This window comes from Microtus pennsylvanicus, chromosome 3 (genome assembly GCF_037038515.1).
Source record: "Microtus pennsylvanicus isolate mMicPen1 chromosome 3, mMicPen1.hap1, whole genome shotgun sequence".
NCBI lineage: Eukaryota > Metazoa > Chordata > Mammalia > Rodentia > Cricetidae > Microtus > Microtus pennsylvanicus.
The window spans coordinates 16,199,301-16,215,754 of record NC_134581.1 but is presented as its reverse complement, the minus strand read 5'-3'; the positions used below and the strand labels follow the sequence as shown (position 1 = coordinate 16,215,754).

General features: G+C 51.9%; 1 protein-coding gene across 9 annotated transcripts in view; it reads left to right on the top strand.

The window, feature by feature from the left end:
• Positions 1-16,454, top strand: part of Cacna2d2 (calcium voltage-gated channel auxiliary subunit alpha2delta 2) — a 130,381-nt gene that overhangs the window by 21,138 nt on the left and 92,789 nt on the right. For all 9 annotated transcript variants that reach the window (XM_075964733.1, XM_075964732.1, XM_075964729.1 and 6 more), the window contains exon 2: positions 4,147-4,228. In XM_075964733.1, coding sequence (XP_075820848.1) covers positions 4,147-4,228 — 82 coding nt within the window. The remainder of the gene's footprint in view (positions 1-4,146; positions 4,229-16,454) is intronic.

Below are 16,454 nucleotides of genomic sequence, written 5' to 3'. Positions count from 1 at the left end.
GCGTGTGCCGTCACAGCTGGTTGACGTGGTACTAAGCAAGCACTCTACCAGCTGAGTTATGTCCCCCAGGTCCCCCGTTCCAGCATTCAGACAATTATTATTATCCTTGTTGACAGGTGGGAAAGCTGAGGTTCCAACAGGGACAGAACTCTCCAAGACTCCACAGCTGGCAGTCTCCCCTGAGGCTTCTCAGAGCTGTTCTGCAAGGAGGATGGACCTAACGGAGCCAACATCTTTTTAAGTGTATAACCGGGTACCCATCTTGCCAGGTGGCTTGGCTTTGCTATCTGTAAATCAGGGCTGCAACACCTTTGCTTCCCCCTGTTCAGGCTCGTGGGAAGACAGGGCACAGTCTCCATCCTGTCCCCACAGCAGTCATAAAGTGCGGGGGGGGGGGGCGGCTGCACCACCTCCTCCTCTAGAGTTCTCTCCCTCACCGTCCTGCTAATTTGGCACTTACAGGCACTTAGAGATAAGCAGTGTCATTTCAGTGAAGAGGATGGAAAATCCCCGGGATCTGAGGATAGAGCAGGTAGACATTTTTGTTAGAATATGACCTGTGGGTAGCACTACCTGGCCAGGGGGCATTGGCATGGGCTCATGGGTCCAAGTCCACAGGAGCACGAGCAGGATTTGATCCATTTACCTTTGAGTGAGTGAGACTCTGGATTCTGACGCATCTCTCATTCTCCCAAAGTGCCCACGCCTTTCTGTGGGATTAAACCCAGGTATGCCTCTGTCAGGGTTGAGTTTGCTTTGGTGTGTGGTTTTTCTAGGAATGCTGCAGGCATACTCACTTCATCAGCTTCTCAGTACTGTACATCCCCCCCCTCCCAGCTAGCACCGGCCACTGGCCAAACCCTCGAACCCACAAAGTCATATCTGTGTGACAATGAGATGGATTATCTGTCAAGTCCTTTTTAGCTCCAGGACACAGATATTGCCTTCCTAATTTGGTTTGGTTTAGGTGAAGAATCAGAATAACTTGTTTTCCTTAGCACTGTATTGATAGGCTGAAAGCTGGGGGCCTGCAGTTGGCCTGTGAAGCCTGGGATAGCAGACTAAGCCAGGCTGAGGACTCGAGCTGCTCCGAAACCCCAGAGAGAGGGAGGGAGGGAGGGAGGGAGGGAGGGAGGGAGGGAGGGAGGGAGGGAGGGAGGGAGGGACAGAGACAGAAACAGAGATACAAAGACACAAAGACAGAGAGGGAGTGTATATGGATGTCCTATGGAAGAATTTTAATTTGTCCAAAGATTTGGGTTTTTCTAAAAATTATTTTAGTTTGAAATATAGCCTCTTCAATGGGTTTTTGATCCTACTGCAGACACGTACTGGCTTTGTGGGAGCCTAGGCAGTTTGGATGCTCACCTTACTAGACCTGAATGGAGGTGGGTGGTCCTTTGACTTCCCACAGGGCAGGGAACCCTGATTGCTCTTTGGACTGATGAGGGAGGGGGACTTGATCGGGGGAGGGGGAGGGAAATGGGAGGCGGTGGCGGGGAGGAGGCAGAAATCTTAAAGAAAGAAAGAAAGAAAGAAAGAAAGAAAGAAAGAAAGAAAAGAAATATAGCCTCTTTACATGAAATGATGGTGACTATACTGATAATGTATTGTCTGAGCAAAGTAAAATCTTGCCATCCATGCCTAGTTTTCCAATTTAGTGCCTTTTACTTGTCTGTGAGATTCCAGAAGCAAGGGTCTATATGCATACTAGCAAAGAGGCCATACCCAGGTGGAATCATTGGTGAATTGGTAAATATTACCACTATTAGCAACTGATAGCTTCTGGGGGAGGGAGAAGTGCTTTTCTTTAGTGGTATGATCCCAGGAAGTTTGATCACACTGCAGTGGATGGCCCCCACCTGTGGGTATGTGGGCAGCACATACGGAACTCAGTGGATTATTTACAAATACATGAAGAAGAGAAAAGAGGACCTAGGCGTGGTGGCACACAACTTTAATTCCAATCCTAGGAAAGCAGAAGCAGGTGAGTCGGGGCCAGCCTGGTCTACACAGAGAGCTGACTAAATAGACATAGAAAGAACTGATCTATAAATAAATAATAAGCAAATAAATAGAAGTCATAAAGTTGGGAGGTAAGGATAGACCTGGAAAAAGGTGGAGGGGGTAAACATGACCAGAATATGTTGTATGAAATTGTCGAAGCATTTTAAAATGCTTATCAGTTTGCTGCTGGGGGTGATAGTGGTGCTGTGATTTCTAGCATCTGCCCATTTCTGTGGTGTAAATGTTCCCGCTGTGGCTGGTTCAAGCACTGAAGGTGGTGTACTGAGTTGGAAGGAGACGCACATGGTTGACCCTTGAGGGTCAGTTCTTGCGATTCTGGCAAGTTCCGCAATAAGTCCTGTGTCCTCCCATTCCTGGATGATAGGTCACTAAACCCCCCGTTTTAACCCTCAACTTCCTCATCTGTGGCTTGGGGATTTTGTTTGCCTCTGAAGATTGAAGCCAGAAAGCACATGACACGGTGGTACTGTGTACTTAGTAGATAGTGGGTGCCCTTCTGTATATTCACACAGGAAGGGTTATGACTGGTATCTTGTCCCCTAAACCAATGAAGGCTGAAGTCAGGTTTAGGGTCAGGGTAGAGCCAATGGATGTCTTCGAAGATCGGGTCCTTGACTCTGTCCATTCGGTCCAGATACAGGCCTGCCAGAGTGAGACTCTCTCCATTGTTAGCCCCCAGGTTCTTTAGTCACAGGATCACAAAAGAGCCACCTGCTACGGTGTCCATGTGCCATCAGGGGCAGAGCCTCGGTGCTGGTGCGTGGGGGTCAGGCAGAGAGCAGTACTCTTTCCTCTGCGGCCTGGCCGCTGAGGCTTACAGCCTGGCCTCTGCCCAGACTCGAGGTTAGACTTTGCTCTATGGTGGGGAACAGAGATGGGGAGTCAGGCAGTAGCTCAGCCCACAACAAGCTGAAGCTAATACCTCTTTCTTTTGATGTTGATTTTTTTTTCCATCACGGTCCTGACATTCAGCTTGGCAAATTGCAATTAGTGATCTGCCCGCCTCCTGCTCTGAGTTCCCATGCCAACCGACCCGGGCACACACAATGGCATGAGCCCAACCCCCTAGCACAGGCCTGAGAAGGAATGTGGGACAAGGAGCCAGAAGAGAGGCCTGGCCCTAGATGACACCAGGGGATGTTATTGGCCCTGTGAAGGGTGTTGGGGGCCCTGAGAAGTTTCCTGACATTTCCCTACTCCATTGTGCTCTCTGAACCCCTGGCCTCTTACATCTCTGTGATGGGCCCCTTATGGGCTGTCTTGGAAGAGCCTTGTCTACAGCTTGCTTAAATGGATGCAGGGCTGAGAATACAGGATGTTATGAACACCTGTTCATCTTGTCCACTCACGGAGAATATAGCATCATTGGCTCACCTACTCTTATGTTTTTTTTTGTGCCATTCTAAGAGATGACCCCGAAAGCTGGGGGGAGGGGCGGTTAAATGATCATACGGTGGTACCAGCATACAGGCGGCCTGTTATGTAGGCTTGCAGTTCAGGGGTTCGCCAGACCTCCAGAAAGGAGTTGGATGATCTGTACTGGAGCCCTGGTTGGGCTCATGATTGATATCCAGCCTTGGGTCTCTATAAGCGTCTCCGACAGGAAAGTAGGAAGACAAGGGCCTCTGAGTTGAAAGCTCTCTGTGTCTTCTGCTCAGATGAAGCCCAGGAAAGTGGGTTCCTCCACCTCCTCCTGTTTACATGATGGATTGGGGATGACAGCAGGTCCCATCCCTTTCCTCAAACCTCAGCTGGCTTTCTCAGGTCTCTGACCTCCCTGGTGTCCAGAAGTCTCCATGTTCAGAACCGCTACATCAAGGACTGGTCTTTCTAGTGAACAATAGTCTCTCTGCAGGCTTCTTCCAAACTGCTGAACTCCCTCAGCGCATCCACAATGCCCTCTTCTCTCCTCCCTGGCTGCCAGTCAGTGTGAGGAAAGCCTAGGCCACCAGGCCCAGACATCAAAGGGAAAAATCACAGGCTCACTCTGGCTCCTTGTATCTGCTCCTTCTCTGGTGAAAATTGAGTTGAGTGAGTAGCTGCCCCCGTTCCCCTGGGTGGCCAGGAATGGGCTGTTGCAGCTGCAGTTCCTGACATCTCTTTCTCTCCTGGATGCAGGATGCAGCACTGGGCCCGGCGCCTGGAGCAGGAGATTGATGGTGTAATGCGGATTTTTGGAGGCGTGCAGCAGCTCCGAGAGGTAAGCTGGTGTACTTGCTTTTCATCCTGGACCTTCTTCCCAGCAGGAATGAGGAAATGAGGGAGAAATGAGGGGGTGAGGAGGAGGTGACATTGTTGAAGTCCTGGTATAGGGAGCCATAGTGGATCTCAAGTAGTGACGCAGTGAGGTCTCAGTCTGACCTTTTCCAGGAATCTGTTGGAATGGTGGCCCATTCTGATGAACCTCGTGCCTGGGAGGGTGTTGGGACTTGTCAGTTTTCAATGTGGGTGAGCTCTTAAAGGCATTTGAGGCAGTGCCTTGGGCGGGAGCCCAGGCTCTTTAGGGGCCACAGCTACAGGGTGTGCAGAAGCCGAGAGTCTCATCAGCAAGTAAATAGTATGGCCAAGCCAAGCAGGACCCAGAGAAGAGGGTGGGAGGCTGGTATTCCAGGCACTATAGTCTGTATGAAGTGGCAAGCCTACGTTAAGTGTCGGAATGAGGGATCAAGGTGCGGGAGGGGTGATTGATTAGGCGCCGGCGACCACATTCATCCTGGGAGATTATGTTAATGTTTGAAATAGTGATGTGAAGAGCTGGCCATCCGTCACCCCCAGAAGGCTGCAAAATGTGCTGCCGTCAGGCTACAGGCTTGAGCTCTCTGTGAGGAATGTGGAGGCTCTGGGAACGGAGCTCTTACAGCAGTGGGTGTGAGGCTCTAATAGGAGGGTGTCTCTTCAGTTTGGTCTGTACAGGGAGGTCCTGGCCAGAATCAAGCAGAGGAATAACAGGGCTCTCCTTCCCATCGTTGGCCTGGGGACAGCAGAGAAAACAGTTACTACTGGGGGTTGAGTCTAGGCCTAGGGTTCGGTAATTAGTGTTTCTGTCATCCCTCTTGGCCAGTGCCAGGGCTAGGAGATGTAGGCAGGGACTGTAGGATCATCCTCAGCCCCTTTTCAGGCTCGGTTAACTTGGAGTGAGTTTATTTACATTCTTATGGATGTAGGACCCCTGGCACAAATTATGTTAAGCAGAGGTGGCTAATGAGGGGGTGGCATGGTGAGGAGGGCATCCAGGTCTGAAGGTCTGAGCTGCTAGCTTGCTCAGCATTCTTCCTGAGATCTCCCTTTTCTGGTGCTGGGCTTGAACTGCAGTAGCCCCCATCCTACTCTTCCTGTGAACTCTCAATGACTCAGCTGCACTTGGAAGCCGCCAGAGCTTCCAGAGAAAGCACTATGGGAAAAGCTGTTCCGGAACGGGAGTCAATTTAGGCTCAGGAATAGCATTCTGCACTAACCAGGCTATAAGTGGGCACTGCCAAGTGCAACCGTGTAGGTTAATGGAGGAATGGTAGCCCCTGGAATCTGTAGCGCATGCTTTTCCAAGTTTTCTATGGGGCATTAGTACATCTGCGTATATCTAATGCCAGTTAAGAGCCCTCCAGGATTTCATATTTATGAGCGACTCAGAACGAACATTTATCTATGAAAAAATAATGTACGCTATATGCATGAGATGTGGATCTGTCTGGATGAGTGAGCTTCCTGGATGGTAAGGACCAGACATGGAATTTGACAGCAAACCTGTCATATGCACCTTGGGGAGACCTGGATCCCCCTGTTAGCCCTTTTTCACTGGGGGGGTTGCCTGGAAGATGAGGAGTAGGGTGGCAATGGACAAGCCAATTTTACCCTGCCCCCCTGTCCAGAAATCATTAGGATTTTCTTCATTTTCTCTCCTAGGAAATTTTCTCTCCCTTTGGGTGGCGTGTGGGTAATTCCAGGCCCTTTTACCAGTGGACAAGCTGCCACAGCTGACTTGTGGCAGAGCTGGGGCTCTGCCTCCTGCTCTAGCCCAGCCTCTGGCTGTTTTTCTCCTCCTGGGCACACAGAGGATGCGTGCGGCTGTGGGAACCTGGGCAGGGCTGTGCTTCGTATGGCAGGTGGGCAAGGAAATGCTGACCCAGTGTCCCTTCCTCTTGGCAGCCCCTCCGCTGCCCACGGCTGCCAGCTCTCAGAGGCTCTGTCCTAGTCCAGTTTTTCTCACCTGCTTCCTCAGCCTCTTCCTGCTGACAGCTCTGGGACGGCTTCTTGGCACTGACTATTTGGCTGAGATGTGTCCACGGGGGAGGGGACAGGTGTACGGGTCTAGCGGAAGGAGCTAGAATGATCTAACCAGTGGACTCCTTACCTGCTCCACTGTTCACATCTGACCCTGACCCTCACACCCTCTCCCTCCCTCCAATGCACGGGCAAGGACTGGTGTGCCCTCCTTGTGTTTGTCCTGGCGGGTCAGGATGGTTGGTGCAGAGCTGTGACCAGTGCTCTCATTGGCCCTCTCACTAATGCTGTCAACCTGCCAGCCTAGGCCCCCACTGGGGCGGCCCCTCCTCAGGCTTCTGAGCCTCTTTCATGGCTCCACTCCTTGCCCGCCCTACTCCTAGAGGCTGCCCCACCCCCAGTAGCTTGGAGCCTCAAGGGCTGGCAGCTGCAAGAGAGCAGAAACTGCAGACAGTGGCATTTGGGAGAGTTTTCCTTGCCTTGGCATTTTCCTCCTCCCGACCTTATCACAACCCCGTGGGGCATGGCCGGGGGCAGACTGTGGCCCATTTATAAGTTAGAAACCATGGCAGATCGTGGCAAGGAAGCTGTGTGTGAAGACCCTGTCTCATCCCCAGGCCGGTACCTGGTCTGCTGCTAACATGTCATCTCTTCCTCCTTAGGTTAGCCAGATAGCCCTGAGCTACGCTTCCTTGGACGCTATAGCCCAACCCCAGCCCTTGCCAATTTTTCCTTGTGTAGTCCATGAAAGTGTGGACCCTAAACATTCTGCCTCCTCTACAGCCCATGGGACTGAGGGAAGTCTCCTGAGCCCCTTCTCTACCCTCCCCCATCAGCACCATATTGTCCCCATGCTAGGGGGAGAGTAGAGAACATATGCTTGGGCTCAGAGCTCATTTGCATAATGAGGATATCAAGATGAATAATTCATCAGTTGCTTGGGGGTGCAAGGGGAGGATGAGGAGAAGGGCAGATCCTCTCCTCTTCGAAGCCTAGGGCAGGTACATTCCCACTTCCGAATGGGTGGCAAAGTACGAGGAGAACAGCTCTGGGGACCTTGTGAAAAGCAAGGCAGGAGAGACTATCCTCAGGCATGGAACAGTAATCGGGTATACCAGCCCTGGGATAGGTAAGATGCTCGCTTATAGGTGAGAGGACCTTCTGCTAAGAGTGGGAGGAAACTGTTGACAAGGCTGGCTGGAAGCAGGGACCTGAGATGCCGTGAGGATCACAGCCTATCTTCTGGAATCATACTGCCCATGTCAAACTCCATGGATCTCACTTGCTGGTCAGGCCGGAAATGCCTGTTGCCCTGGTTCTATCTTAAATGCCTCCTCCTTCATGACTGTCTTAGCCGACCTATGTGCCACTGGGTTTCCTCACAGACCTGTTGTGAAGGAGGGAAACCCAAGGTCCTGGTCAGTCATCCCCAACAGCCAGTCCCGGAGCTCAGACAGGCCAACCATGAGCAGGTGTCCAGGCAATGGAACCGCACAGTCAGCACCTCCCCAAGCAATGTCCACAGAAGCAGGTTCAGAAATTCCCAGTCCCAGTCTCTTCTGGGTCCCCCCAACTGACATGGTCCAGTCAAGGTGATTCGAACCCATGGAGTCTGTGGCTCCTCAACCTTTTATGAGGACCAAAAATAGTATTTCTAAACCAGCGCCACTGCCAGTCCAGTCCGTCTTGTCGTCCCCCCCCCCCCCCCCGCTATTCCTCCTGCTCGTCAGCTCAGCACTCAGGAATGTGTACATAATATTTGCAGCATGCCACATCTGGAGCTGGCTATCAGCATGGACCAAAGTCCGGAAACATCTACCATTCTCTGTAGGTGCCTTTGAGAAATGTCTCTGTCCCACCACCTCCTCCCCAGCTCACCTCTGCAAACTTACACATTTGCTGAAAATGCTTCTGTTCACGTTTGAGGAAAGTGTGTGTTGGGCATCCAAGGCAAGGTTAACAGTGCCCTAAAGTGGCATGGAGCACCAGAACCATAGAGGGCCAGAAGAAGAGGCTTGGGTGAGGGGACGTGCCAGGGGTTGGAAGTGGTCCCAAAAGGACCAGGCAAAGGCAGCGGTTGTGACCCCCTGGTCCACACACTGATTTGTGTGTGCCTTTGAAAGACAGGCAGCAAGCAGCTCTTTAGGGATGCAGTGCACTGAGTCTGCTAGGGGATGATGAGAGAACCCCACCAACTCCCTCCCAGATCCTTCTGGGCTTACTGCACCCCCACCTCAGAACCGGCTTCTCTGCACTTGCTTATCACGCCGGCCCCACCCCTCCATCCAGCCGCCTCCCTCCTTTGGGGGCCCAGCGACACCCTCCTCTCCCCTGGTGCAGATGATGGTGATGCGGGGTGCCTTGTAGTGGGGGAGGTGGCAAGGGGCTCGGGTGTGAAATATGCCGCTGGGTAGGGATTGCTGTCGCTTGCCTCCCTAAAAACCCACATATATTATTCTTTAATGGAAAGTTAATTGTCTTATTATTCCCTCCATATGGTCCTCTTGCTTGGCACCCAGCGGGGATGCATGGGGCTGAGGGGGGGCTCCTGGGAGGGCGTCGGAAACGTGATGAGGCCGCCGCTTGAGCATAATTGGTTACAGAGAGGCGGGTGCAGCAGAGCCTGGCCGAACCCTGTCTGGACCCCCTTTTTGTACCCTGTTCTCAGCCTAGCCTACTCCCTACCTTTTTCCTTTCCTTGCCTGTCTTTGAGTGACAACACACGTCCCCCACAGACAACACGACATCTGGAGCACGCTTTCCTGAGTGAGGTTACGCAGTGTTGGTGGGAGGTGGTTGCTGCTCTTCTGCTCCGCCCTGAGATACACACTCTCCAATGAGACTTAATGGAGAAAATTTCCATTTTTTTGAGGAGTTTTTCTAAAAGCTGTTTTATCTATGGAAGGAACTGCTGCCTATGGGCCAGCCAGGCTAAGGTCTCCCACCCTTTCACACAGCACATCAGAGAGACATTGCAGGAAGTACAGTGGAGGGACACCTTCCCTAGGTAGTATCCATGCCTCGAGCACCAACAGCCTTAGTCGCCCTAACGCTGGCAGCTCCTGCCAGGCTGCTGCGGTTGACTGGCACTAGAGCCTTTCTCAGCCCCAACCCTCTCCTCTTACTTCCGTCTGGGAGCATGAGAGTGTTGTTTACAAACGACTTCAGCCGGTGGAGATACAGTGATAGAAAAACCCAGAAGGGGTCTGGGCACAAACACATGCCTGCTCTTCATCCCTGGAGTCTCAGCTGAGAAAGGCTGAGGCAGAGGTCCTTGCTACATTGCTTGTGGGATTTTGGAATCTCCTCAGAACGTGCTGCTAAGGTTTCTGGGAGTCCACAGACATAGAAGGGTCTAGAAGAATATCGATAGATGGGACCCACTACCAGATACAAGCATAGGGAGAGAGGCCTCTGGCTTCTAACTTTACAAGAGGTCACTATGGGGTGCATCCAAGGTCATCTCGAGGACATGAGGAATAGCTTGGACTAGGAACGACATGTTTGCAGTCTGTGTCTTCTGAAGACAGAATCTGCCCTGGCTCACACTGAGGTGGAGCTGGGGTCTTAGAGCTTATGCCTTGGGCAGCAATTGAAAGATAATGTGGTTGGGAATGACAGGGCTGGACTTTCAGCGTTGGACCTGGGGCATGCCCTCCTGCCTGTTTGAGTTTCTACCCCCATTTGTGATATGGAGATCCAAGCAGTTCTGTCTTCATGGGAGATGTAGGAGCCTCAGGGGAGCAGAAGAAGAAAGGTGTTGGCTACAGAGGCATGCACATCAGAGCTCTTCTGCCAGGAAAAGGAGCCCTGGAAGCATGGGTGTCTCCATTCCGTATCTTCAGAACAAATTGATTGCAGTTCTAAGGGCTGGTCACAGGTTTTTTAAAAATTCAAATATCAGGGTGTCGTCTCTGTTTAGCTCAACCCAGGATTTTGAAAATTGGTTTTCTCATCCCGGCTGATCATGACATATTTTGGAGACATTTTACTGAGAAAGGCATAAAGGCCACCAAGCTTGGGCAGGGCTGGAATAAATAGCATCTATGAATCTATGATCAAATGAGGGTAGTGCTTTTCTTGGCCAGAAGTCCAGGGAGCCAAATGCAGAGAGGCTGTGGGGAGGAGATGGCAGAGGTTAAGGGAAGAGACCTTGGTTTATCCTCCTAGCCAGCAAGTCACATGCTTGCCCCTCAGGCCTTTTAAGAAGAGTGAAGAGTATGGCAGCTTGCCTAGCATAAACTCGGGGACAGAACAAAGCCACCAGGCTCTGGACTGTTCCCCGGTATAGGCCCCAGGAATGGGCAGGTTGGTGGGTCAGGCCACAGCTGGGATCGGGGGTTCTTAAGTGGAAGCTCCAGGGATTTCAGGGTCATCTGGCTGGGGGTTCCTTGCCTTAAGAAGGGGCAGTGTTGGAGGACATGAGCAAAACCTTTCCAGGCAGACAGCACTTCCCTGAAGTGAAGGCCGCTTAGGTCTGTTGTCTCAGGAATTTGGAGATGCCTATCTAATAAAGAACGCTAATCCAATGCCTATCCATAGAGCAAGTCACCTCTCAGTGCACACGTACATGGAAAAGATGTTCTAGTGAACACATGGACTCTCCTCTGAGATCCCCAGAGAAGCTGACATTGGGCAGGACAGCAAGAGTCCAGCTTCTGTGAAGACCCAGTCCTTATGGAAGTAGCTGGAGCCTCTGCTCTCCTTCTCCAGCTTCCACACCCATCTCTGAAGAGTGGTGGGACTGCTGAGTCTACAGCCAGGGGCTGGTCTGACGATCCAGCGTGGGCCATGGGGGACAGTTGACCCACTCTGTATTCCTCCCCATCCCCATTCTTATCCATTGCTGAATCGGTGGCAGCCATGGGGACACTTGACTCAGATTCATGGAGCCCCAAGCGCTTGGCAGAGGCAGAGAAGTAATTGGTTTTGACAAACCACAGCCGGCCCCAGGGGCGGCAGCACAGGCAGCGTTTCCCACTACCAGGCCGAAAATGGAGGTGTCCTCTCCCCGCCTTTCCTGAGTACAGCTGTCCTCTCTGTATGGAAGAGATGCCATGTTTGAAGAAAGCGGCAGAACCACATCCTTGGTCTTACCTCTCTCCCAGCCTTGGGCTGGTGATTCTGAAGTCTAGCCGACCTATGCCATATAGGGGAGGAGACCAAAGTAGCTAGATCCTGAGTAGACCCCAAGGCCCTGTCCTTGTCTCTCCTTGGCTGGATATCCACATGACGGACACTTAAGCTTGGGTGCCTAGCCTCAGGGTTCACAGCAGGACAAGAAACAGGCTGTGCACATCCACGGCTGTAGTATATGCTATGCATGTAGGCACCACATGGCTGTGACAACAGATGACCAGCTAGTGACTGTTCTGTGGATGGATAACCGAAGATAGACATCTAAAGATTGAGAAGGAGACACTGGGGCTCTGACTGTCCCACAAGGCCTTGGGTACCATCCAGCCAGCCCCCGTGGGGGAAGTGAGGTCAGTGCTAGCTGCCCTGGGAGAGATAGGCCTGTATGGGGCTGCCAGATTGAAATCTATGTTAGGAGCCCCTGATTGCTTTCTGTGAGGAAGTAGAGGACACGGGCTGGGGAGAGGTGCTCTGGAGAAGAGCTGGCTGCACGGATACACTGGCACTTGGCTGAAGCTAGGGAATACAGGCCATTCTGGGGTGATGCAAAATCTCGGCTAAGGTGGAAGCGCTGAGTAGCGGTAGCTAGAAGCTTTGCCTTGGCATTTGGACCTCCCCGCTGCCCTGTGCCCCTCCCTCACTAGACTTCTTCCAAATCCACTTGCTCTTCTTCCTCATTCACCTTCTCCTCCTCTGCTGATTTAAACCAAGATCACAGTTCTCCTCTTCCAGGAAGCCCTCTAGGTCAATGCCAAGGCCCTTGGTGTCTAAGACTTCCGCTCCTATCAGCTTTTGCATCCTTACTGTGCACATAGGCTTCCAGGAATCTCTGGGAAGTCCAATGTTGTGATTTCATCATGTGGAATACAGAAACTGTGGCCAGAAGGCAGGATTGTGTCCAGGCCTGCCAGAATCCACCAGAATAACCAGGAAGGCCATTAGCCCTGGTGACTCACTGCGAGTCAGTGGCTTCATGCTGAGACTGATATGAAATGGTACCTGGCTGACTGTTGTGTATGGGAGAGAAGTTAAAGTATGCATGCTGCTGTATGGGAGTGTAAGTATGCGTGTTCACACTGAAGACACACCTGTGCCCAAGCGCTGCAGGGGAGGCGTGAACAACTGAGTGTTTTGTGTGTTCGTGGAAGCGAGTGCTCGTGCCTGCATGTATTCCTCGTGGCAAGTGTGGCCAGGCAAGAGGGCACACATGGATCAGCGTGTGGCTCTGAGAGCTGCCTGCGGAAGTGTGTGCAGGCGTACATAGGGCAGGGTGGGACTGAAGGAGGCAGATGCCAAGAGTTCTGTCACCTAAGCAGGTGAGAACTACTTAACCGATTCATTATCCAAGCTGAGAAATCTCAGTTGTGGATGAGAAGCACACATTACACACATGCTTTCCCCGAGTCATTTGCCAATACTGTGTGCAGCTTTCCTGCCGTGGGGCAGATAGCATCAGTTGTGTGTCATGCTCAGGATGAAGTGACCACCCCGTGGAGATCGTGGACCTTGTGCAGGGCAGTTCTTGATGTCCTTAATTCAGTACAAAGGCTAGGCTGTAAAGCCACCTAGGACCTTGTCCCTATAGAGCGGTGGCTGGTCCAAGGGCATAGATTCTGTGCCTTTGGATGCGTATGGGGAGCACTTCTTTAATCTACAGGCACTGCTGGGCTCTTCTTCAGGAGTTCTCAGAGCCACACACTGATATTCTCTGCATTAATGCCTACGCTATCCTGTCCCTACAAAATGAAGTCCCTCACATTTCCCAGTAACCACAGCCCCACACTCCTTCCTATTAGCAACATCGCTGTGGTTGGAACTGCTCTGCATCTTCCATTCAGACACAGCTCCTGAGACACTGGTGAGCTCTGCACCAGACTCCTACAATCTGGGCTCAGTGCTAACTCCAGCCCTCACTCCTCAAAGACCCCCCCCAGCCCCACCTTGGCACTCTGCGGCATCATTGCGCAGTCAGACTGGGTAGATGGGTCAAGAGGCAACACTTGCCTCCTGATCAGGTGTTGACGGAAGAGCTTTCATTATGCTCCATCTATAGGCGTGGAATAAATCGGTGTGCAGTGAATTTATTCTTTTTAAAGAGGGACTTTACCACTGGGGAAAACTTTTAAAAGGAACATTTATATAAAAAGCAATTACCATGCCAGTAATTTTTATGTATTCTCCCCCTTCTTTCGTTGCCTTTGTGTTTGAACGTGACCGCCTCCTGGGCAGCTGCAGCCTGGCTTCATGGCAGCCTAGCTAAAGCTTCCTGCCTGTAGGAGCGGCCTCTTCTAGGATCAGCGTGCAGGGCCTGGGCCCAGCAGGGGTGTGGACTCCAGGAGCGCGGCTGGGTGGATTTGTGTTCCAAACTTGAGTACTTTGGAAATTTCCTCCAGTGTGTAGCTTTGTTCTGAGGTCGCTCCAGAACATGTCTCAAGTCAGGGACGTCCTTTCCAGACTCTTATTGGCAGCTGCTGAGCACTTAAAGGCCCTGCTTCGCAGCAGCTTTACAGGCCAACTCCAGGAGGAAGGAGGTAGCCGTGTAGGAGCGGGAAGGAGCGGGTATTTCCCCTCCCTAGGAGCCACTAAGGGAGCCACTAACGGGCACCCTGCTTCCCCAGCCATTGTTGTGCTCACATTCCATGCATTATGTAAATTGTCTCCATTGCTGAGTGGTGGAGGAACCACTCAGTGAGAAGGAGGCAGCGAGGTCTGGAGCCTGCTTGGGGGGGCGGACAGGAAACTGGGTCCTGAAAACTCACTGCTTAGCATCTCGGATGGTCTGGCAGCTTCTATTTCTGGTTGGGGCCCCTGGGAGCCTGCACAACGTTTACACCTCTGACCACAGCTTGTTGGGGGACAGATGGGGAATTCCCAGGAAGTTGAATGAGCTGCCTCATTAGATGAGACCTCCCACTTCAGATTGGCTTCTGCTCCCCGACATCCGCAGGGCCTCTATAGACACCCTGTGGTGGAGCCACGGAAGGTCCGGGGCTGGGAAGATGGCTCAGTGGTTAAAGAGAACATGAAGAGCCGAGTTTGAATTCTCGGAGCCCACACAAAGCCTGGTACAGTAGTGTAGGTGTGTGATCTCAGTGAGAGTGAATGCAGGAGCAGGAGAATCCTGGGGAGACCACTGGCCAACTAGCCTGGCATGCCCATCAGTAAAGAACAAGAGACTATGGCTTGGACAAGATGTGAGGTGAGAACCGACGCCTGGGCTTGTCCTCTTTCTCCCACACATATGTCATGGCGTACAAGCGCTTGCATTCCCTTACACGAATGAACACACACACAAAGATACACATCACAATCAATTAATTTTTTGAAAGGTCCTATCTGGCCAAGGAGATGACTCAGGGGCACTCACCAGTGAACATGTGGTGTGAAAAGGTTACTGTTTGGGGCAATGTCAACATTCTGGGGCACAAGCCCTTGTGGAGGGGCTGTGGTGCTACCAAAGCATCTGAGGGCACAGAAGTCCCCAGGCCTTATAAAGACTAGGACAGTGATGAGGCTCTGGAGGAGGCACGAGTCCTGTCTGTCTCTCGCCTTTGACAAACATGGTTTGCTGGGAGAACTGAGCCCACCCAGAGGGCTTGGGTCCAGCATGTCACTGTCTGAAGAACTCAGTGCTCTGAGTTTTTCCAAACCACTCATCTGAGCCTGCACTTGACCTGAGGCCGAACAGTACATACTGGTCCTCCTGTCCCAGGATCTAGGCTCCACTCTATCCCTTGAGCAGGAAGCTATGGAGTTGAGGCACCCCTGTACATTTGTGCGTGTTGTGCATTCCCTATATATCATGGAGTTTGTATTCCACGAAGGCTGTGAGTTAACAAATGACAGCCCTACGCAGTCCCACACTCCAGACAGCCGCTCTCATTCCCAAGCCCCTCCCAGGCAGGCTTGCCTATCCGTCCAGATGGGAGAGGCCCCTGGACTTTGGTATGAGCTCCAACAATTGTGAAAGACCCGGAGTGTCTCCAGCCTTCCTCGGCACTGTCCCTCAGCCCCCTGGCATGGGTGGCTTTATCTGTCAGATCACTCCAGTGGTTCCTATCCCTTTCTGAGTCTCACTTTGAAAAAATGTAAGGAAGGGACCTCAGAACAGAGGTCACAAACACCAAATTGGTCTCTTGGTCACCTGTACCTGTGATCAGAGAATTAAAACCTCGAGTGGCCTTCACTTTCAGACCAAGTAAAATGGTAGGCTCTACCGCTTCGTCGTCCACGTCCTGCGGCTAGAGCCGGGGGTCAAACAGTCTCCAGTCTGATACCTCTGCCTCTGCTGTTTGTCCTTCTTCCTTCCTTCTCTTCTCTGCCTTCTCAACCTCCCTTACATTTCTGGATGGATTTCAAAATTGAGGGTTTTTAAGACTGCATTACAAGGCACCTGGTGTAAAGTAACAGTTACACCAGCAAGCTGTGTAAGCGGAGGAGCCCCCTCTGCATTCCCAACTCCCCAGAGGCTGGTACTTCTCTTCTCCGAGCTCCGTGTCTCAGAATGACATACTTATGTCGCCTCTGTATGGTTGTTCAGGTTTAGGCATTATCCACAGGCGCCCCGCTATGAGAGATGAGAACATGCCTCCCACGGCAGGCAGTCCTGGCCCTGCTCCTCCAGTGCCATCATGTTGTGATGCAGTTAGATTCGAACTCACTGCTGACCTTGTCCTGACCTGACAAGTGCTGTTGAGAACCGCACATCATACCACACACAATTCTTGAACTCGTTTCCTAAAGGTGACACCTGTCAGGGTTTTGTTTGTTAATTTATTTGCTGAGTGTCCTGTGACCTCTACTGCTTCTGCCTCAGACTTGCGCCTGCCATTTTACCTGACCCTCCTCATTCAGGCTGACACTTCCAGGTTCTATTCATTGCAGCTTGCTCTGGTGAAGACTGGCTGTTCCCGGGCTTGGGCGTCGTCCCTGGGACTGTCTCCACCTCTCTGGGACGTGTCCCCTCTTTCCTGGGTCCTGTAGCTGCTTCTTTCTTGGAATCTTGATTTTTTTTCCTTTGTCTGACACAGAATGTTTTCATTTGCCTTCCTGAGAAGTCTTCATGGGAACCT